This window comes from Pteropus medius, unplaced genomic scaffold, assembly GCF_902729225.1.
Source record: "Pteropus medius unplaced genomic scaffold, Ma_sr-lr_union100, whole genome shotgun sequence".
NCBI classification, from domain to species: domain Eukaryota; kingdom Metazoa; phylum Chordata; class Mammalia; order Chiroptera; family Pteropodidae; genus Pteropus; species Pteropus medius.
Genome location: NW_024349800.1, coordinates 38,213,248 through 38,237,741, shown reverse-complemented (window position 1 = coordinate 38,237,741; position 24,494 = coordinate 38,213,248). Strand labels below are relative to the sequence as shown.

Below are 24,494 nucleotides of genomic sequence, written 5' to 3'. Positions count from 1 at the left end.
CGCATAAAAGGCTTTATTTTCTAAAAATGTTCTGCACACATTTGCAACTTCTGATTTACTATACGAGAGGGGCATTTTGTACATTTTTTTGTCACTTAAATACTGACTGCAATCCTGATTTTATATATGCTACCTTTGATTTCTGCAGAAGTATCAATATTCGATACACTGGCCTTCAAGTCCTCCAAATCAAAGCTATCACATTCTTTCAATATTTTGGCTTGATTGAAGTAATCATTAGTATCTCGTGGTTGAATCTCACTCAGAATCGTCTGTAAGCGGTTTGCTGACTCTGAGGGAAAGAGATGAGAGTACATTAAACCCCAGTTCCACACCAAATGCCAATTTCCTTTAAGGGTATTTGTCCTCAAAATTTTTGTAATTTTCAATACTTGATAATAAGCTCTATTAGAAGGGACTCATGGGACAAATAATGTGAAAATTATTTATAAATCTCTTCATGACACTTGAGTGTACTTTTAAAATATGGTAAATATTTTAAATAGGTTGAAGAAAGGACAAAAGAACAACAATAGAAATTGTCCTTAGGACAAAGGCTGCCATCCCATTTACATTGCTTGTCTTAGTGTTGTCTAAGAAGCTCAAATATGGTACTAAATCATGTGAAAGAAGAGCAATAAACTTCAATAAATTTTGTTTTAAGAGGTTATGTCTCCATCTACAACATAAATTATCAAGCTTTAATGGTAGAAAGTTGAAAAGACCAAAGGAACTCAACCAACAAAAAAAACAGTCTTTCATACTCCATATTTGACTTCGAAATGCATTATGTAACATACTGCTTTCTAAGTATGATTTACTGTCCTAGTATTATATTAAACTTTGTTTTTATTCCCTAAGCACTCACTGGATCAGGAAATGTAAGCTCCATGAATGCAACACTTTGTCTCTTCACTGCTGAGCTGTCAGTGCCTGGAACAGAAACTGGCTCATGGCAGAAGTTCAGTAACATGCACTGAAGGAATGAATGGATGACTACATAATAAAGAGCTAGCCAGGCTCAGTTTTAAAAGAATAACAACAGGTAATCACCTGAAACCAATGAACAAATCAAAGAACAGATATTTACTGTATTACCTATGGGAAAAACAAAAACCCAAACTACTATTATGATTCAATCAGTATCTTATGTGCATTTGGCTATCTTATATGACCTCCATGAAATTTTGTCCAAAACGAATTTGGACAGCCATGAAAAAGTAACAGTGGCCTAAAAAGAAACCATGGAAAAACTAAGAAAAAAGAGAGATGATCTGAGAAAAATTTTAAGAATCCTACCATTCATTTTTATGGCTTTCAGGGGAGACTTTTTTCAAGGAATTTAGAAAGCATGGCAAACAATGTGAAAGACAAACAGTAAAAATGGAGACAACCAGAGGAAAAAAGAAAGGGCAAAAGTTAAGAAAAAGTCAGTAGCCCACAGACAAGTTTTTGACACCAACAGATACTGTAAAACGCTCATAGCAAACATTATTTTAGTAAACTCTGTAGGCCCTACCCACAAAAGGTGACAAATATTCAAGAGTTCTTAACCAGAATATACTGGTAATTGCTGATCCAAATATTAGCTATATGATTGGGTGTTTCTTATTCTCATGCATTAAGTAGGAAAACTGAAGCATCATATTTTGGTATTTAGGCTATCAGCCAAAATAAATAAATAAATAAATATGCCTTAGTATCATGAACCACCACCAATCTTCCAACTCATTTTTATTAAGGAACAAAACCTCACATCTTCAACATAAACATCTACCTCCAGGTTACTTTAATTATCATCCCAAGGTGTTACATTGTATGATGTAGTATATTTATAACATATTTAATGTGTTTTTAATACTAGCCTCTCATTTGCATTCCAAAATGCATTCACAAAATGCTTTATTTCAAACCAAATGTAAATTTACTTCGTGATTTTCTAGTGTTAACAGTTAATCCTTTTTTGTCCGCTGTAGAACAGGTATATATATGTCACCTAGGGCACCCCAGATACTGAGTTTAGTTCTCATCCTTTCAGGAACTGTCCATTCTTTGATTTCATTATAACAAATATTTATTGCGTACTTACTTCTACCAGGCACTGTGCTAACCACAAGGGAGAAAAACATAGACTAGATCCCTTTTAAACTGTAACAACTCCATGACGGAGCACTCCATGGGAAGAGGAGAGTGGTAAGAGACAAGCCTGGCAAGGTAGCAAGAGCCAAATTATTACAAGATCTGGTCTGAGGTCACTAAAATATTTTAAATAAGGGGGGACAGGGTACAAGGGTGAAGTAAAAATTATGTATAATGATGAATTATATGATCAGAAAAAATTACTTTACATGTAGCAAGAAAGAGATAAGAATAGATGTGGGGAAACCAACTGAAAAGCCCCTGGAGTAGTCCAAACAAAAGAAGATAAAAGCCTGGAGTAATGTAAAAAGATGCAGATAAAAAGAAAAGAGATTTGAAACACACTTAAGGGTAACACTGAAAGAATGTAGAGACAAGCTCCTTATATAAGGAGCAAAAAGATGTCAAGTAGCCCTAGGCTCCTAACTCACATGAACAGATCTATAGGAGGGCCATTTGCAAAGACACAGGGGACTGGAAGAGAGAAAACAGATGAAAGTTTATGAAACCAACTTAGGGCATTTTGAGTATCTCCTCCTATTTTTAAAAAATTAAATGGTCTTTGTTATGTCAGTTGGTCTTTGCCCATTTCAGATCCCTAAGAAGTTGCCTTCTCTGAGTGAACTCCATCAACTGCCCACCTCTCTAATTTATACTGCCTGCTCTCCCAGTCCCAGCAATTACCTGGTAGGTTGTGTTCTGAAGTGAAAATATTATAAAACCCAATTTACCCCAGGGGAGGAAGTGCCCTGAAAATCACCTGGTTATTTATTCAGGTTATTTTTTAATAGTTAAAAAAAAATGTTACTAAAAAGACAGAAATATCACTACCAATAATTTTTCTCCCCTATTTAGCATTTATAGCTCTCCAAAGAAATGATTAGGAAAAAAAATTAAAAGGAGAGAAAAGTATATTGATTCCAGCTTTCTTTGTTTACTGACCTGAATCAGTGTCCATTGGGATAAGGCCTTCTGGAGAAGAGCTCTGAATGACCGGAGACACCACAGCAGAAAGCCTGTAGGACATCAAAAGGAGCTTCTCCACCACAGGTCTCCATTCACTCACCAACTGCAGGCTGCTGCAGTAAGGACGTTAGAGAAATTTATTCTAGCAAAAATCTAAAATTGTAAATGAAAATTAATAGCTAAAAGGAGTTAAAAGAATTTGGGTTTCAAACTTGTGCAATCTATGAAATGTTTAAGACATGTATATGCATGTACAATTTTTAATCTAATTTTTAATTATCTTTAAGGCCATGCATTCCTTTCTCAGGACATATTCCAATGTGTTTAAAGCCAAGTATTCAAGAGAGAACTGTGGATATACTTACTTTAGAGATAACTTCTGCAAAGCTCTTGTTATGCAGTGAACTCGTCCATACATTGGGAATGATGCTGCTGCCTGAAGCAGAGAATTTTCAGCCTGAGATATTTCCTCCTCAAGATTTTCCAACAAGCATTTGATAACTAGAAAAAAGCAAACAAAAAACCGAATGTCAGTTTAAAAACACACTTACAAAATTTATGAACAGCAAAGTAGTTCCCATGAAAACGTCCAACTTGACTGAACTTTATACTAGAGGTTTTGAATTTTTTAAAAAAGAGATCTTTCAAGGTTATCCAGCCTGTTATCTATTTCCAGTTAAGGTAGAACTGAGTGTCTTTCCCTAACTTCATGGATCCATTTACAGCATTCACTCTGACTCATTCCTCATAGACATCCTCTATCTATATTAGACCCTACGCTTATGTGCCATGTGCTGTTTGGACAGCAGTTTTGTGTGTTTTTTTTTTAAATAATTGTTTGATTAAGATATAATTTGTATACCATCTAATTATACATTTAAAATGTACAAGTCAATGGTTTTTAGTATATTCACGGATATGTGCAACCACCACCACAATCAGTTTTAGAATATTATCATCCTCCCCACCTCAAAAGACTCTCTCATTAGCAGTCGCTCCCCTCCCTCCACTTCTCACCTTCCCCAGCCCTAGAAAACCACTTATCTGTTTTCTGTCTCTATAGATTTGCCTATTCTGGACATACCATATAAATGGAATCATATAATATATGCTTCTTTCACTTAGCATAATGTTTTCAAAGTTCATCTGTGTTGCAGCATGTGTCAGTATTTCATTCTTTACAGTTTGAATTATACTCCACTGTATGCACAGATAGACCATGTTTTGTTTATCCATTCATCAATTTATAGACATGTGGACTGTTTCTACTTTTTAGCTATTATGAATAAGGCTGCTATAAATACTCGTGTACAAGTTTTTGTTTGGACGTAGTTTTCATTTCTCTTAAGTATATGTCCATTATGGACCAGATATGTGTGCCCTTCCCCCCAAATTCATGTTGAAGCCCTAACCCCTAATGTGATAGTTGGAGGTAGGGCCTTTAAGAAGTAATTAGGTTTTGATGAGGTCACGAGGGTGGGACCCCTGTAATGGGATCAGTGTCCTCATAAGAAAAGGAAGAGAGACCAGAGCTTGTTCTCTCTGCTCCATGTGAGCACAGAGTGAGAAGGCTCCTATCTGCAAACCAGGGAGAGAGTCCTCACCAGGAACCAAATCTGCCTGTACCTTAATCTTGAACTTCCCAGCCTCCAGAACTGAGAAAAACAAATGTCTGTTGTTTAAGCCACCCAATCTATCTTGTTATAATAGCTGCCAGAGCAGACGAAGACAACGCCTAAGAGTGGAACTGTGGAGTCATATGGTAATTCTGCATTTAATCTTTTGAAGAACTGCCAGACTGTTTTCCAAAGAGACTGCACCATTTCGCATTCCCATGAGCAGTGTATAAGAGATCCACCTTCTCTGCATCCTCATCAACATGTGCTGTCTCTCTTTTTTTTTTCTGATTCTAGTCATCCTACTGGGTGAGAAGTGCTTCTTCACTATGATTTTGATTTGTATTTCCTTAATAGCTAATAAGGTTGATCTTTTCATGCGCTGATTATTCATATTTATCATTTTCGTCTCTTCAGATTCTTTGTTCATTTTTAAATTGGGTTACATTCTTTTAATACTATAAAAGCTCTTTATATATTCTAGATACAAGTCCCTTATTAGATAAAGGATTGACAAATATTTTTCCCATTCTACAGACTGTCTTTTCATTTTCTTGATGGTGTCCTTGAAACAACAAAAGTTTAAAAGCTTGATGAAGTCTGACTTATCTAATTTTTCTTTGTTGCTTATGTTTGGGGTATCATATCTATCAAACTATTACCTCACTCAAGATCACAAAAACTCACTAAAGCCCATGTTTTCTTCTAAGAGTTTTATCATTTTAGTGCTTACATTTAGGTCTTTGATCTACTTTTTAATCTAGTTTTTATATATGATATGAAGTAGTGGGTCCAATTTCATTCTTTTGCATGTAGATATCCAGTTATCCCAATGCAATAGATATGCTCCCTCACCACTCAGAAGGAGAAGGTTATATTTTAAATTTTAGAATTGTGTATAACCAGTAAATTATTAATATTTGGGACATATCAAGAACTCCTCAATATCAATAAGAAAAAGACAACCCCATAGAAAACTGAACAAAGGATGTGAACAAGTATTTCACAGAAAGGAAAAGGTGAACAGCTTAGAAACATGTTAAAAGATGCTCAATTACATTAGCAATTAGAAAAATGCAAGATAAACTCACAATGAGATACTATTTTATATTCTGCAAATTTTTTAAATCTGACAATAGCAAGTTACGGTGATGATGTGACGCACCACAACTCTCATAATTTATAGGTGGCAGTCCAATGTGAAAACCTATTTGGCATCATCCACTAAGGTTCAAAATGCACATACTTTATGACGAGGCTATTCTACTTTTTTGTTTACTATAAATCCTTAGACGTGCGCATTAGAAAACCTATACGAGAATGTTCAAATTGGCATTATTATTTAGAAAAAAGTCCATTAACGGAGAATGCGTTAATAAATTCTAGTAAATTTATCTAATACATAGTACTATTTATATAAAATTCAAAATCATGTAAAAGTAACAGATATTGTTGAAAATTACTAGATCTAAACCAACTCAGACCCTAGGTTTTAGAACCGGCTCTATGGAAAGAGTAAAAGGCTATGGTATGACAGCCATAAAACAGGGTTTAAAACATAAACCCTGACAAGGAACTCTCTGCTCTATATAGAAATAATAAAGATGATCTGGTATAGTCACAGTAAAATTTCTGCAGAAGCAAAAGTACACTTTTAGTAGAGAAAGAAGTCAATAAGAGCTGTATTAATGTACATTCATATATCTACTTATTGACCATGAATCATCTCATTAAAAACAAGTGTTACAGCTGAGTAAACTATTTATTTGCACAAGAGAAATTCATGGTATTCTTATATGCTGGTAAACTACTATGCTGGTAGTAACTCAAATAAAAAAACCACAAAGAAATGTTTAACCATTAAATATTCTAACCAAATGAATAGTGAGAGAGTAAGATTCATTTTGATAAGAGCAAAAGGTCATTTACTCAATACAAACCCATTAATGTGTTACTTTCCACCACAGAAGCAGATTTATCTCCATCTCCACATGCAACCTGATAAGTTTTTAAGTAGGCAGACAGAGATGACGGCAGAGCATTCCACCAGATTAAGAAGTTCAGCAGGTAGGAAGCTGTTACACAGTCATATGGTTTGGTGCTGGTGCTGAGCACCAGTGCTGCTTGGAATAAGCCTTGCAGTTTCTCTGAATCCTAGAATAAAGCACAGACTAAGTAAATGTCACTGAAACATTTCTTCACTTTAAGGAATAATATATATTGAAAAACAGAGACTGCCACATAATTGCAACTCAATAAGAATATTAATTCCCTTTCTCCCGAAATATACGTTACTTTTTATTATAGTTATTAACAATGATTATTAATCAGTTCTAGTGATGAGTCATGAAAATAATATCAGTTGGGAACCAACATTGATAAAGCTGCTTTTAAAAAGTACCTTTTTCTACAGCAAAAGTATACTTTTCTTCTGTAGAAATTCTGCTATGGCTATAGCCAGATCATCTCTGTTATTTCTATACAGACCAGAGTTCTTTTGTAAATCGGGGGTTGTTTCACCTGGGCATCATACTCCTGCCCTTCTCTTTTCCCCCTTCCCACATAACTAGTGCAAAGGAGAAAAATACGAATCTATGCAAAAATACAAATCTACCAGGCTGTTCCTGGCGAAGTTCCATGTATATGCATGGAAAATAAAGTAATCAGATAAGCCTCATAAATTCTGCATCAGAGCACCTACATCTCATATACACATCCACTCACATAGCCAGTCCTAAAGAAGACAGAAGAGCCCACTGTAATATGCATGAAAAGGCACTGGGCTGAGGACAGGAATCATGGGTTGACAGGGTGCATGTTCACCACTCTGGAACTCAGAGTTTCACTGCTCAATAATATTGATTTGACTAGGATTATTCCATAACTGTCTAATATAAGGAAAACAATCATTATAAACTTAATTTTGAACTTCATTATAGGTACACTAATATCTAAGGTCTTACAATTTCTAAATAATAGATATCAAATGTACTAATTCAAATATCAGTTCATTTCGATTTCAGTTAAATTCTTTGTCATTTGATGTTTGATTTTCCATGGTCTAAAAAACTTAGAGCTAGTGGCCAAAGCTCAAATCTAAATAAATATTAAAAAAACTAGTTAAGCATCTAAGCAACTTTTTTTGTAACTGACAGCTAAGTCCCTGAATTCCTTAACTAACCAATTAATAATAAACAATATATATAACCTTTGGAATCTATCATCTGAGGTCAATCAAAATATAATATAAAGGCCTTAGATATGTAGCTCTACAAGAAAGAAGGGTAATACAGTAGGTGAATAATAAAATCATAAAAGATATGCCACCAAAAAATATATATGGGTCCTTAGAGAGATTAGGTCAGCACTTAAAAACATTTTAAAGTTAACTATACTAAAAAACTAATTACATATTAATATAAGGTATACCCAAAGACTTCAGAAATATGTAATATTTTATATTATGTAATATATAATTAATATTTTAAAATCTTGAATGTCTACTCCTATGATCCTTTTACTAATATGCAAGCCAGGCCAGATAACATAACCACCAAAATCCTAGAGCAAGCCATATATGCTAAGTCTTCTGGATTCTATAGTTAGTATCTATATACCAAGTGTATGTTTATCAAATTAGAGATGCAGAGGCCCTCTAAGAACTCTTCATAGTTCATATAATCACCAGATCTTTCATATAGGTGCTATAACATACCTTCCGTACTCCAGATACTCTCAAAATATTTGCCAAAAATGAAGCATAGTTTTACATATAAATATATATATATGTATATATATATGTGTGTGTATGTATATGTGCATGTATATATATACATAGTTTTATATATATGTATATATGTATATATATGTATATATATGTATATATATGTGTATGTGTGTGTGTGTGTGTGTGTGTGTATATATATATATATACATACATATACACATATGAATGACATAAGGCTACAATGTGATGATAGGTAAGGGAGAAGGAGGTGTGGGAGAGAAGAAAAGAAATAGAATAACAGGAAGTATCTTCTTTAAAACCTCTAAATGGTAGGAAAGTTAGAAGCTGAAGCACCAAGGAAGCTTCTGTTCACCAGGGCACCTGAAAGACCACACAGATAGGTAGACACTGGAAAGCAACTACACTATGGGCCCAAGTTAGAAAAGATGCTCTGAGATCATGCGATGCCATCTAGAAGCCATGGAAACAGACACCTTGTGCTCTCTGACACATGCTTCTACAGAATCCCACTGCAACTACAAGCTGTCAGGCCCTAAATAGAGACTAATAGCAGGAGCCCAGACCACAACTCAGCTGCAGCCCCTGTAGCACCCTTGGCCTCGCTATACAGCTCCAACAGAAAGCCATATAGAGCCAGTGACCCCAGAGTTGCTGGTGACCTCACAGAATAAGCCTGAAGGGCAGCTCCGAATGCCTGGGCTAGGGAGTCCCCTGTGGACCCATCCCCATGCTGTGCCCTTATTTCCCAGCCCATCTTGTGCTCCCACCCCAAGATGGGAAGTGCAAGGGGTCAGGAAGAGAATGGGGGCTGGGGATCGAGCAGACCACTTAGGGAGCAAACTGTTGTTTACCTCAAGTACTCTGTGTTTCAGTTTCAGTTTAGCTATTGCTTATTGGGAGATCAGAAACATGCTTTCTACCTCAGGCTCAGTTTCCCAATCTAACCAGGGAGATTATCTAAAAAAAATACTCGAGTTACTGTAAGTGCTGTGTTTTGATCAAATATTAACATGTCCGAGGAAACCAGAGAGACCACAGTTAACTGAAATCCACCAATAATCTCGTAAACAATAAAATCTGCCTACTACACCTCTTTTTTATCAAAACAATTTTAAAAAAAGCTCACTGATTTGGACTTGGTTTTCTCAACAATATTTCTTCTCCACCATCCACCCCTAACTCCTCTATCCCACTACCCCACATAGATAGAGCTATTAATGAGAACTGAAACAGCCAGAGATGTAAGAAGGCAAATGCAAAGAACCTGGAGGACAATCCACAGATTGTTTTATCTGCTGCTTAAATAAAAACTTTTCATGCATACGCATTCACGTAGGAAAAGTCCAAATACCTGAAACTGTACAACTGTTTTTGGTAACTTCATGAGAAGATCAAATGCTAAAATTTTCACTGTTTCAAAAGTGCTGGTAAAACACTCCATTAGTGTTTGGAAACGACCAACATCAATATCATGATTCAGCTGATACACGGTTTGGACTTGACCTAAAATAAAATTATTTTTTAGGTGAACAAAAGGAAAAGGAATTCAACATTTTGAAGTTATTTGGCCAAATTTATAGAAAGTTAGTATGAAAATTCACACTTCATACTTTACCCTTTACCCATAATAGTATAAAAGAATAATTTTTCCATTAATTTCCTAAAATGATAAAATAATAAGTGTTATAGATTTCCAAATAGGAAATAAAAATATTTTTTAAAAAGTTGTTTAAAACCACTTCATTCTCTTTCAAAAGGTTATATATTACATAATAGATACCTAATTTACTTTTAAATAAATAAAAACAAATATATTTTAAAAACCTTCATAAAACTTCTTGACCTAGAATCCAAAGTCCTACCATGTCTTGGTTGAACTGACACTAAATAATCAATATGACACAGCCTAATAAAATTACTGGGCATCAAAGATAAAGAAAGAATCTTTAGGCCATTCAGAAAAAAAAGCTCAATCCACCTACAAAGTGGAAAAAATTAGGCTGGCTTCACTCTTCACCAGAGCAACAGGTAGTGCTAGAAAATACTGAATCAATGCTTACAAAATCCTCAGGGAAAAAAGGTGTGACAAAGAATTGTATATCAAAAGCATATTTCAGTATCAAGTATAACCGCGATACAAACATTTTTGGATGTGTAAGAAATTGAGAACTACATTTCCCCAACTCCACTCAAAGAAAGACAACAAAAAATGAAAGAAATGAACAAAAAAACTGTCACAAAAGAATGATGGCAGTCACTGAATTCATTTAACTCTAAGATTAAGACTAAATAACCATGGGAATAACGTGTTTCATAGAAGAATGTGAAGAACATTTAACAAAGTAAGCCCTTATAATAACTGAAAACATTCATATGCTTTCTTAATTTGGGGAATGTTATGCAATATAAAACAGGATGTCCGTTTTTTATTTAATCTTAACTCACAAGTTAATACAACCCTGTGAAATTCCTAGAGCAAGCAAATGAAGTTTCTGTCACTTCATTCACACCTCTGCTCAACTTTGCTTCTTCTATTCAAATTCAGATAACCTTTCTTTCTTTCTCTTACCTAATTGTTCTGGCTAAAACTTTTAAAATAGGGAATAGAGGTGATGAAAGTGAGCATCTGTGTCCGGTTCCTGATCTTACGAGAAAGGCTTTGTCTTTATGGTGTTGGGTGTGGGCTTTTCATGAATGTTCTTTATCACATTGAGGAAGTTCCCTTCAATTCCTAGTTTGCTAAGTGTCTACTTATCATTAGAGTGCTGAATTTTGTCAATGCCTTTCCTACATCAATTGAGATTATCATGTTTTTTTTCCTTCGTTCTAATCAGTATATTATATTAACTATTTTTTCTTATGTGGAACCACCGTTACATTGTTGGGATTAAATTCCACTAACCTAGCCACGGTGTATAATACTTTTAATGTGCTTTGGATTTGGTTTACTAATACTTTGTTAAGAATTTTTGCATCTATATTCATAAGGGATACTGGCCTACAGTTTTCTTTACTGGTAGAGTCTTTGTCTGGCCTTTGTATCAGGGTGATGCTAGCCTCACAATGAGTTAGAAAATGTTCTCTCCTCTCCAATTTTTTGGAAGAGTTTGAAAATTGGTGTATATTCTTTAAAAGTTTGGTAGAATTCACCAGTGAAGCCACAAGAGGCTTTTGATTACTCACTCTCTTTACTTGTTACAAATGTTCAAATTTTCTGTTTCTTCTCAATACAGTAATGTGTATGTCTAGGAGTTTGTCCATTTCTTCTAGGTTACTTAATTTACTGAAAATACAATATAATACAATTGTTCATAGCATTTTCTTATAATCCTTTTTATTTCTGTAAGGAGAGTAGAAATATCCCCTTTCATTTCTGATCTTAGTTATTTACGCCTTCTTTTTTTCTTAGGATAGCCAAAACTTCGTCAATTTTGTTGATTTTCTTTAAAAAACCAACTTTCAGTTTCACTGATTCTCGGTATTGTTTTCCTATTCTCTATTTATCTTAGTTTTAATCTTTATTATTTCCTTCCTTCTACTAGCTTTGGGTAAAGTTTGCTCTCCTTTTTCTAATTCCTTGAGGTATAAAGTTAGGTTATTGATTTGAGAGCCTTTTTTTTTTTAATGTAGGCATATACATAAATCTCCCTATGAGCATTTTTTTTTTTTTTTTGCTTAATCCTATAAGTTTTGGTATGTTATGTTTTTGTTTTCATTTCTCTCAAAGTATTTTCTAATTTCCCTAGTGATTTCTTCCTTATCTACTAGTAGTTTAAGAGCTCTGCTCAAATATGAAGCCTTCTCTGGCACCACTGTATGGAACGGCTAGCACTTCCCATTCTCTCAGGTACTCTGTATCTCCCTCCAATTCTCCTCTTGAAATATTTTTTCATAGTACTTACCTCCATCTGAAATTCTATGTATTACTTGCTTCACTAAAATCTAAGCTCAAAAATGGAAAGCACTTTGATTTGTACACTGCCTATCCTTGGCTGCTTGACATATTATAATACTAAATAAATATTTGCTGAATAAATCCCTTTAATCTAATTGTGGAATCTAACTTTTCACCATGAATATTGTGACATTTCATTCCAAGTAAGAAAGATGCATGTGGCTTATTCTTCTTGAATTAAGACATTCTCGAGGGAATGTAGAAATCATTTTGATTAATCCCAAATCACAGTCCTTCTCTTAAATAAAAACCCACATTAAAGTTCTTGAGATAAAGATAGAATGAATATACATTTCTCATGCTGTATTTCTAGATCTTGCCTCGTCAGCCTCCTTTAAGGTTAATGGGTATAGTACAGTTTGCACCATTTGCCTTACCTCCCAGTTGTTTAATTAACATAATTACTGTGACATCAGTCACTGCCCAATTATATGTGACTCATTCATTAGGAAGATGACTCAGGTTTTTCACTTTTAAAATACATTTAAATATATTAAACTACTCTCTCAATTGAAAAATTACCAGTAATATTCCCCGATGCTGAGGTACAACTATGACTACATTAAATGTACAGAAAACATTTCGTTAAATAGATAAAACGGATAATCAATCTTCTCAGGTAAAACCTTACTGCCTAAGTTCAGTTGTAGTGTCATTGAAATTTTCTAAACTGATGAGAATTGTAACAAATTACCACAAACTTGGTGGCTTAAAACCACAGAAATCTATTCTCTCACAGTCCTGGAAGCCTGAAGTCCAAAATCAAAATGTTATGAGGGCCATACTCTGTCAGGGCTCAAATGGAGAATTGTTCCTTGTCTCTTTCAGCTTCTGGTGGTTGCCAGGATCCCAAGGCCTACAGTCATATCACTCCAACCTCTACTGTCACAGTGATTCCTCTTCTATGTGTCACATCTCCCTTTGCCTCTCTCTCTTATAATGACACTTCTGATGGCATTTATCCATACAGATAATCCAAGATTATCTCATTTTAGGATCTATAACTTAATCATATCTGTAAAAACTCTTTTTCTGAGTACGGTTCACATTCATGGGTTCTAAGGATCTGATGTGAATATCTTTGGAGGTCATTTTTTGGCCTACTACACCTACCTTAATCAGGTGATCAAATTTATCATCATGAATAATGGGACAAGCCATCATCATGTATGTCCTGATATGGCATCCTGAGAAAAACACATCGCTTATGCAATATTCCTAATAAAAATGCATGACCTGAGTCAAATCATGAGGAAACAATAAGACAAAGTGAAACTGAAATACATTTTTTAAGAATATTAATATCATAAAATAAGGTACTTTCCACATTAAAGGAGGCTAACGAGACATAACAAAAATGCAATGTGTGATACTAAATTGGTTCCTGGATCACGAGAAAATTTGTTTTCAAAAAAGGCCATTTACTGAAACAAATGGCAAAATTTGAATATGGATTATATATTAGATAATAGCATTGTATCAACATTAAATTTCCTGAATATGATCACTGTGTTATGGTTATAAAATTAATGAGAGACAGAGAGACATAGTAAATACAGCGGGTTCTTGAATAACTTCATTTAGTTCAATATCCCTTCATTATAACATTGATGAGGGGAAAAATAATTCGATCCCTGGCCAGGGCCACTGTGTAGAGCTTGCATGTTCTCCTCATGTCTGCATGGTTTTTCTCCAGTTACTCCAGTTTCTTCCCACATCCTAAAGATGGGCATGTTTGGTGAATTGGTGCGTCTAAATTGTTCCAGCCTGAATGAGTGTGCATGAGTGCATCCTGCAATGGGAAGGTATCGTGTCAGGGTCGGTTTCCGCCTTGCGCCCTGAGATATAGGGAAGGGCTCAAGGCACCCTCAATCCTGAATTAGAATAAGTAGGTTGGAAAAGAATTATCTTACTTGTTTTTGTTAATCTTTCTTAAATGTATGTATAGCTCACATTTATTTTGATGTTTAATATTAGAAGTGTTTCGGGTCTTTATTTAGAAGTTCTGTGATGTTTCTGTGACCAAAAATATGCTGTAGGAACTTAACTGTTGTTTATATCAATTAGCTTGTGGTAAAACTGGTTTCATTATACGTCGTTTCACTTAAAGTCCCAGTTTCTAAGAACCCATTGACACCATTAAGTGACAACTTACCGTGTGGCAAAACATAAATAACTGACGAATCTAGGTAGAGAGTGCATGGCTGTGCACTGAATTACTCTTGAAACTTTGCTACTGATACGAATTTTTTCAAACAATAGTTGAAAAAATGGTTTTCTTCAAATGAAGCAAGCCTATATTAATATCAAATAACTCTCTTCCCCACCAAAAAATTATACTTTGCCTAAAAATTTAAAAATGGCCACTCTTTCTGAAAGAGCAGCTGAGCAGGATATTTTTCTGTTTGACCATAGTCAAGGAAGACTGAGCACAAACCAAAAATCAAATTAAAACACATGTAAACTTACATATGGAGATAAAAAGAATCATTTCTTGTCAAAAAAGGAAAAAAACAACTCAAAGGGAACTTAAATGTTCAGCTTCTTTGAGTATCCCACACAAAAGGCATCATTAAATCAGAATGCCTGGAAATGATATCCTCATATAGTCTTTCTGAAACCAGATCGAGACTTATGAAACAGCATAGCATGTAAAGGGAAACCACATTTTAACCACAAAGATTCAGTGAGGAATGTTATACATAAGAGAAACTTTTTTTTTTTTAATTTTTAAACTTAAAGAACAGATTGGGCACTATATTAAAACAGTAACATATAAATTGGGGCAGGATGAGAGCAGCTACCCTTCTCATAATAAGCACAGTCCATGAAAATTGTAGTTTGGGGCTGGCATATAATGATAACTGAAACAGTTTCTCTCCCTTATTGACAAATTTAATTATGTCCAAATAAAAATTACATAGTGAAAACCTCCCATAAGAACCTAAAAAGTCAACAAAACTTGAACTTCAAGAAAAACAAAATGCTGAAAAAGTATGTGTTTTGCGAGGGAAAAAAATACTTTCCCCAAATATTATTGTAAACTTACCTTCTGGGACAGGAAAAATTTCAGCTATTGAGCCTAAAATGGTTAAAGCTGAAAATCTAGTTGGATAGGAAGAGCCAGGAAACAATGCTTCAAAAAGACTGTTGCAAATGGATGACATGAAATTCTAAAAAAAAAAAAAAAAGAAAAAAATTACAATAAGTATAACTGAGTGAACTCACAATAGTTTTTCTTCAAAGTATTACCTTTAAGATTGGGGTTCTTTTTCTTTTAATTAAGAGAGAAAAGATTTTTTTAAACAATATTAATTGTTCACTTCCCTTGACAATTTTGATTAGCACCTTTGACCATGAGTAATATCGTAACTTTAATGAACCCCATCTTGGTAGATTCAACAAGAAGTACAATTCTTATCATACCCCACACAAGAAAAAACACATTCTTAGTGAAAGAAAGATGTTCTGCCCTGACTTATGCTAAAGCTATATGAATACTGATTTTCTTCATCAGAGGCATTCAGGCATCAAAGGTATGTATACTTTTTCAGTTTTAAAATGACCAGAGAAATATCCAATATATACTACACGGTAAATTTGGTAAATGTAATACTTAATAAATTTGGCTATAATGATATAATTCATTAAAAAATCCAACTGTTCCATTGTCTTCTATCTGCCTCTTTGAGACTCCTGCTCTACCATGCTACTTATACAAATGATAAAAAATGAAAACTTTTAGTAAAATGTAATTTTTTTTTAAAAAAAAAAGAACAAAGTAGAAAATACTTTATTCAGGATAGTATTCTTTCTCAAATTAAAAAATAATCATTATTATTATTATATTATTTTTATTTCTGTGTAAGAGCAAAGAGAAAAATTATAAAGAAAAGTTGTGATTCTCAAGCATCTTGTATACCACTATGCCCTGACAACATTTATTGGTAACTGAGAAGCATATAAGCAGTCCTAGTCTCAAATGATTCTGTATAGGATCCCTGCATTCATATCTTTGGTCAAGGACATACAACTGTGGAGATTTATCCTATAGGCCCTTACGGGCCCTAAGTAAGAGTTTATTACTTTATTTATTCTGTTGGGTTTCAAAGGAATAGGATAGCTTTCGAAAATATCTTATTTAAACTAGTTTTAATTATAAATAAGTAGCATAATAGTCACATTAAAGGACAACGAGTTTATCCTTTAAGAATGATTTTATCCTAATTGTAGTATCACATATTTTTAGATAACAGTTCTTTCTTTCAATCAGACTATAACCACCATAAAGGCAGGATCCTGAGTCCTGAGCACACTGTCCTATGTACACAGAAGGGGCTCAATATATGCTCTAGTCACTTTTAACGGCTCCTCATGAGGCTTCCAAATATCTTGGCCTAGCATTCAAAACTCTCTACTACCCAGCCCCAATTTGATTTTCTAACTCCTTTCCTATTACTCACTTCCTCTGTTCCCCCAAGTATCTTATATGTCATTCACACCGGTGAATTCACCATTCCCCAAATTCTCACTGCACCTTCTTATATCCAGGCCTTCACTTAAGCTGGTACTAAGGAAAAAACTATTCAGATTTTGGAGTCAAGAGCAGATCTGGAGCTACCACTTACTAGCTGAGAGATCTGGGGCAGGTTACTTAATTTTTCCAGGCTTCAGTATTCTCACTGTTAAGTGGGGATAATCAGGCCTATCTCACAGCCTTGTTATTAAGGGTTAAATGAGAACATGGATATAAAGCATTTTGTAAACTTAAAAAGTACTCTAGCTATTAATATCAGTTATTTAGGTATGAAATAATCTCTTTCACTGGACTTCAAACGGTATCTTTCCAAATAGCCTCCCCTTCTTCCCTGGCCCCTAGTCTGCAACTGGCGTTGAGGCCACCACACTGTGCATGACACTCACTGTTACTGTTATGTTGATAACAGAGTGCCAAAGTCACAACCTCCAGAAGCCACAAGTGACTACAGCTGGGAGAAAATATAAGAACCATGAGACTGACTCAATAGATTAGGACTCTAAAGACTAGTTTTCAAAAAATATATATCCATAAGCACAAACTAAGGAATTACACACACATGACAATTCAGAATGTCAATCCACAAAACAGGTTTTATGTTTCTAAGTACCCAATTCAGACAAAAGTCATTTTACCCCTTGCAAAAAAGAAGCAAGAGATCTGTTTTCTAAATCAGCTAGCAATGATCTAAGAAAGGCTAAAAAATAACTGTTCCACACACACTAAATGGTCAATATACACTCTAGTCAATTTTAATGACACCCAGCGTGGCTTTTTACGAGTGATTTAAAGTTTACAAAGAGCTTTTCTGTTTAATCCTCAAAACTAACCTTTCAGAGGTTACTAATCCCACTTATAATTGAATAGACTCATAAACTAAGCCAACTAGACAATGGCAGAATTAGGACTGAATCTATGTCCTTAAAGATTAGGTTGTGACTTTCCAATTTTTATTGTTAGGATTTTATGAAGATGAAGCTGACTTCAGCTTTTGTATAAGAATATTCTTATTTAGATGATTTTTTTTATCATTCAAATACAAAACTGAAAACTAAGGTCCATCCATACTAATGTTTAAAGTAGGTAGTGAGTATATTATGACTCCAGTGTATCATTAACTTATACTTGTTTCCCTAAGTGAAATAAAACAGATGAGCTCTGTCTTCTATTCGGGTGTTACAAGAAAATAAGAGTACTTCTAAGAGGCTAGAAACCAGTGTAAAGCTCATTCTGTTCTCATGGACAGAAACTGAAGGTCGTCAAGCTGACTTTAGGCCCAGATTGGGACTAATGTATCTGGGGTTCCATCCATTCTATTGACATAGTATCCCGAAAGCCAGCCCTACTCTTCAAGTGCACTCCAAAATGGAATAGACAGAAACCTCCATAGCTGGACCACAGAAAGGAGTCAATAACATTAAGCCACTGTAAGTCATGTCACTCTAAAGAGGAAGTAAGCCCAGACATAGTCATCTTCCATCCTGGGGAGGAGTGGAGGAGTTCAGGGCTGGCAATTACCTTTTTATTAGAGTACTAAATTCATCTGGCCCACATAAGCTGTAAATTATTGAGGCTAACCGATTAATATTATTCTGTAATAGACCTCCATTCCAGCATTGGTTCCACAATTCAGGCTACCTCAAGTGAAGTACCAAAGCACCAGAAGGAATATGTAAAACCCAGCTCGAAGAAAAGAGCACAGAAACTCTACTCATTAAGAGACTTTTATTTATTTCCCTTTAACGCTTATTCATAATTGTTTTAGGTTTCTTAAAACTCTACATGTTTAGAAATATATCACCTACCTTATATTGCTGTAAAGAAACAGATGGGTGTTGTCTGGTTAACTCATTTTCTGGTTCATGTTTAGATTTACTTCGCTCCAGTTTAAAAAGTACCTGAGAACTTTCCCGTATCCTACAAAACAACTTTTGAGAAGAAGAAAAATGAAGCATATGTGAGCCACGTTAACCTTAAATGTCAGCCTACAAGGCAAAGGAAGAACTTTTTAAATTCCTTAGACTAAAACTTCAGGCAACTCAGAGACTAATGGTTTAAAACTTAATATTTAGTGTTTCTTTTTGACAGAAAATTAACATTTATATTTTTAAAACCAAAACCAAAATATTACTGCAAACCAGAATACAAGTCATTAAACCAGAGTTCTACTTCCTTCAAGTCAGTATGAACCTAAGATGATATACTCACTTCTATACTCTATTGATTCTTCACCCATAAATGTGTCATATGATTAACTGAAGTTGAGTAATCCAATAATGACTGTTTCATGAGGCACTTCAAGAAACTATAAAAATAAAAGGACATCCTTCCTCCTCTTAACCAAATTTTCTTAAAATAACTTCACTCTGAAAACCCACCACTAAATTTCTTTCCTTTAAAAAAAAAGAGCTCCAGTTTGATTTATTACACCAAAATGAAAGGACTTTACTCTCAAATATAAACTTTATGGAATCATGGACTAGCTCACAAAAGGATCATGAAGAGATGTGGTAGTTCAAGCCCATGACCATTATTCTCACACTCTCCCAAAATCTGGGCTCTTTTTATAAATGATTTCCAGAGCAAAGTTCACCACTTTTCCTATACTTTCTAATGAGAAATTCTACCTTTTTAAGAAGAGAACAAATCTGTTGCCGAACTCCTGGAGACTGGCTGTTAAGATTGTATGTGATAAAGAATTGAATCCACTGCATTTCTTCTGTGGAAACGATTTCTGTGCTTCGATTACTTTCACAAAGCAAGCCTAATGTATCTATCCGTACCTAAAACACATCAAGCAATAAAGTGTTAATTTTTCAATGAGGTGAAGCCTAAACTACCTGACATGATTATTTATTTATATAGGCTATCAAAGGAAAAAAAACAGTAAACCTCAGTTTACCCATATGTCCTTCATAAAGCTCCCTTATCCCAAAGATCCTGTGATTACTTCTTGTAAAACTATTTTATCAAATGTGTAAATTGGAAATTCATAAAAGTTAACAATCGTAAAGACTCTTATTCCACAGTAATGGTCAACGTCAAACTTTTTTTTTTTCTCGGTTACCACTTCACCCCAGGACCTCATCACCTCACTGAGACTGCTGTCACACACATGTAATTGGTCTCCTGGTTTCTTTTTGCTTCCATAAGGCAAACTAATCTCTGTGTCCATTAATATCACTTCCTTAATGAAGGCAGAATGGCTCTAATTCTCAGTTACCAATAGAATAAAATTCGGCCTTCAGCCTAGCATTGGAAGCCTCCCTAAAAAGGATGAAATACTCCACTACAGATAAATAATGTCTTTAAACATTCCCCAGACTTTATCTTTTTGTGCCCTTCTACTTTCTGTGCTGCTCCAATGCTTCTTCTCCTCTAATCACATTTATCACTTTCTAATCAACCACCACTACTCTGATCAGTCTCTTCTCCCGAGCCTCCTAAGTCCTCATGGATAAAAGGACACTTGTAGCTGTATTCTCTCCTAAGAGTTTCCAGTTGTTTTATGTAGATTTTCTTATTCTCTCAAATAAACTTTAAGCGGCCTGAGTACAAGGTCTACACTTTTTACCTTCTATTCACACTCATTATGGGCCCCTTAAAACAGTGCTGGGCATATCAGATTGCAAAATGAATAGATAAGTTTGGAATCTACTGCATGCATGAATTCCCAGCTATTGTTTACTTACTTGGCAGTGCTGATGAATTAAGCCCTGCTTTATTTTTGCACTGGACACAAGATTCCCCCAGGCATCAGTTGCAGACTGAAGATGTCCATGAGCTCTAGCTGTTCGTAGACATGCCATCAATGCTCCCAGAGCCCCTCTACTACTATAAGACCCTAAAGATGGAAAAGATTACTCTTGTCTCAAAAGCACAATAACAAAGACCACTACTGTGCTATGTAACAACTATCGCAATATTCATGTTTATAATTAATATTATATTTTAATAGAAATCATATTTTAAATGAAATTCTAACATGAGTTAAAGTTCCTATTATAAAATAATCATTATTTAAAAGATTTAACAGTTCTTGTATCAATAATTTCAAGTAAGCATAATCCTCTACTGTTAACTTAAAGAAACAATTTTTGGCTCATATTTTTACGTTTTCCTTGACAGAAAAAAATTAGGAAGTGAACCAGAAAAAAAAATAATAAATCAGGTGGAGAACTATTTAAAACAATAAAAATAATTAAAATGACCTTCAGCCAAAAATAGGAAAAACACTCCAGTGGCTAAAGACGATTACTTCTCTAAAAATGAACACACTGAATCTCTCTGCATATTCTGGAGTTATTGCTTCTCTCTAGTAAAGAAGATAAAAAGAGGACCACAAAGGACATGATGCTTTCGGTGGCTACAACATCAGCCATTACAAAGGGGAAAGGAAGCTCTGGCTTGCAGGGCACCTTGATATAAAGGTCTTACTTCTGCCTTACTTCGGTACAGATTCATGAATCTTGAACTTCACATGCCTTCTCAAAAGGCAAGAGCAATTATTAAAAATTATAAATAATGGCTCATTTTTTTGTATAGGAATCAAATTTTTCAGCTATCTCATGGTTACTCTTTGAAGTATTGAAAGTTTTAAACTATTTTAGTTGGAAAAATTCTTAAAATGTGATACAGGATACCATATTCCTGCTTTGTTAAACAGAATATAATAATTTTAAGATTTTCATGATGAGCCAGGGTCATAATTTTCTATATTACTGAACTATGCTTTAACGCAGTGATTTCTTCAGGGTTACTGAGTTTCAAGAGAATATTTACCCCTATTCTAAATGACTACAGACAGCTGTTTCTTGACATCTTGCCTCTAAATTTTGTGTGTCTTCTCTAGAGGCAAAAACTTGCTACTGACTATTTACTTGTCTTCAATTTGCCTAAAACAGTTTTTAATTACTGTTTCAATCACTTCAATAAGCAAATTATACAAAACACATAAACTTTTGCTCCAGTCTTACAACCAAGTAACAAATAAAAACTCGGTAAAATTAATTAAAACCTAGTACAGTAGTTTCGCCTTATCCAGTTTCCCTTTCTACAGTTTCAGTTACCTATAGTCAACCCTGATCTGAAACTATTAAATGGAAAATTCCAAAAACAAACAATTCCTAAGTTTTAAATTGTGCACTGGTTCTGAGTACCATGACAAAATCTCTTGCTGTCCCTTTCTGTCCTGCCTAGGACATGAATCATCCCTTTTCTCCGGGGTCTCCACACTGTAGCAGTCCCTAGACGCTCTCTGCCCATTAGTCACTCAGCAGCCACCTCGGTTAGCAGATGGACTGTCACTGTACCTCAGTGCTTGTTCAGATAACCCTTATTTTACTTAATAATGGGCCCAAAGTGCAGGAGTAGAGACGCTGGCAATTGGATGTACCAAAGAGAAGCCATAAAGTGCTTCCTTTAAGTGAAAAGGTGAAAGTTCTAGACTTAATAAGGAAACAAAAAGACTAATCTATGCTGAGGTTGCTAAGATTTCAGTAAAAACAACTCTTCTATCTGTGAAATTGCATAATTTGTAAGTTAAACCTTATCATAGGTAAGTATACATAGGAAAAAATAGAGCATATATAGGATTCAGTACTATCCACAGCTTCAGGCATCCACAAGGAGTCTTTAAATGTACCCTCCATAGATAAGGGGGGACTACTGTAATAAAAGAAACCTCATAATCACAACTGGAATCATTTCTTAGCTTGTAGAAATGACTTCAGCCAAAAAACCCTATTCAGCTATGTACAGGAATATTCGTTTCAACTTAAAATCTCTATCATTAATATCCTCCTTTATTATGTAAATTTGAATATTGTCAACATCTACCCGGGTAACTACACTTAAATTCCCTAACTAAAAATTATGAAAATGAAAACTCATTTTCTTACCAGTTTTAGCATCAGCAGATGCCTGAAGAATCTGTACCATGTAGCTTAAGCTTTCAGGGTTGCAATTCAATAATTTTGGCAAGTAATAATCAATCACATAAGATTTTTGATCCAGAGTTCCTTCACACAGGATGTAAAGGAGAGGAGAAACCCAAGTCTCATGCCACTCATCAATCCAAGTACTGTCCACAGCCTGAGCTTTCAAATGACTTTTATGATTTTTAAACATGGTTTCTAAGAGGTCACTTGCATAAGGTACTAGTGACTGGTCCCCCATCACTTCTAAGATTTGTGATGGAATAGTTTTAGCTAATGCCAGAATATGTTTAACTCCTATGCAATCTACTAAACAGCCAAGGCATATGTATTTTCCTTTAATATGCCATTCTAATTGCAGAAGACTCTCAGTCAGTTCAAAAATGAAACGATCAGCAGCCAAATTTGACTCTTCTAAACCTGACTCTCCTACAGTGAGCTGGTGTATTTGGAGAATATTTCTGAATATGATTTTGGTTTGGTGTCTCAAAGCATCCAATGGATGTTCCCAGTGGGTATAGACATATTCCAAAAGTTTTCTAACTATGCTTGAATTCCCATTCAGACTATCCTTTAGGCTTGAGGAACTTGATTGCAGGACATATATGGCCGAATTAGTCCAAGATGCCAAAATTCTAGACAGAAACATTTCCAGAGTTGATTCCTTGATCCTGAAGAAAAATGAACCATATTATTATACAGCGAAATTTCATTTAATAATAATTTAAACTTTAAAAATATAAAATATACAGAATGATCAGAAAATTCAATCATTACCAAATTTACAACAAAAAGTTACAAACAGGCCAAAATAGATATCAAATTTATATGTGAATCTATTCATCTTACAAAATATAATCCAAAAAGGGACACAAGGAAACTTTTGGAGAGTGATGGAAATGTTCATTATTTTGATTGTGATGTTGGTTTCACAAGGATTTTAAAACATATGAGGGGCTAGGATTGGGGAAAACCCTGTAAATTATATCTCAATTCATCTGTTATAAAACAACACAATGAAGAATAAATTTTCAAGAAATGCACGATTTAAAAATATGTGCAATTTTAAAATATATATAAACAGAAAAACATGTAAAATTCATTTTAGAGCATTATAGTTTTCTTCCTTTATGTACATGTTCATTATTATCAAGCTGTATCTATAGTTTGAGATTTTAAGCACATGATCACTTTCAGGCATTATGGCAAAAACACCAAAAAAACCCACAAAATACAACACAATGAAGTCAAAAAACCTAATTACAATTCTGGCTTGGTTGCTTATTAGCAATACGCTCTTAGGTTAAAGTATTTACTTTTCTAAGCTTCACTTTACCCATTTGACAGATTAGATTTACTATCCTAACCATCAGACATGTAAGGATCACATTGCACTACCTATGATGCTGTTCATAAACTCCAAAGTACTATACATATAGAAATCTTTAGTTTTTTTTTAAATGCTAGCATCTGAGACAATTTTAAAATTAACTTTAGAAATGTTCACTACAGGTTAACTTCCACCAATAATTTCTATAACTCTCTCCCATCATCCCATTTTTTTCTTATTCTACTGTCACACCCACTTCATTCCTAC

At 34.5% G+C, this 24,494-nt stretch overlaps 1 protein-coding gene across 2 annotated transcripts in view; it reads right to left on the bottom strand.

Annotated features, from left to right (window-relative positions):
- THADA (THADA armadillo repeat containing) overlaps positions 1–24,494 on the bottom strand; it is a 279,803-nt gene that overhangs the window by 248,339 nt on the left and 6,970 nt on the right. For both annotated transcript variants that reach the window (XM_039887287.1, XM_039887288.1), the window contains exons 7-16: positions 22,862–23,568; positions 20,654–20,805; positions 19,589–19,744; positions 18,767–18,889; positions 15,474–15,597; positions 9,821–9,972; positions 6,662–6,875; positions 3,471–3,606; positions 3,082–3,218; positions 134–292 (exon numbers count right to left, since the gene is read on the bottom strand). In XM_039887287.1, the coding sequence (XP_039743221.1) occupies positions 134–292; positions 3,082–3,218; positions 3,471–3,606; positions 6,662–6,875; positions 9,821–9,972; positions 15,474–15,597; positions 18,767–18,889; positions 19,589–19,744; positions 20,654–20,805; positions 22,862–23,568 (2,060 nt within the window). The remainder of the gene's footprint in view (positions 1–133; positions 293–3,081; positions 3,219–3,470; positions 3,607–6,661; positions 6,876–9,820; positions 9,973–15,473; positions 15,598–18,766; positions 18,890–19,588; positions 19,745–20,653; positions 20,806–22,861; positions 23,569–24,494) is intronic.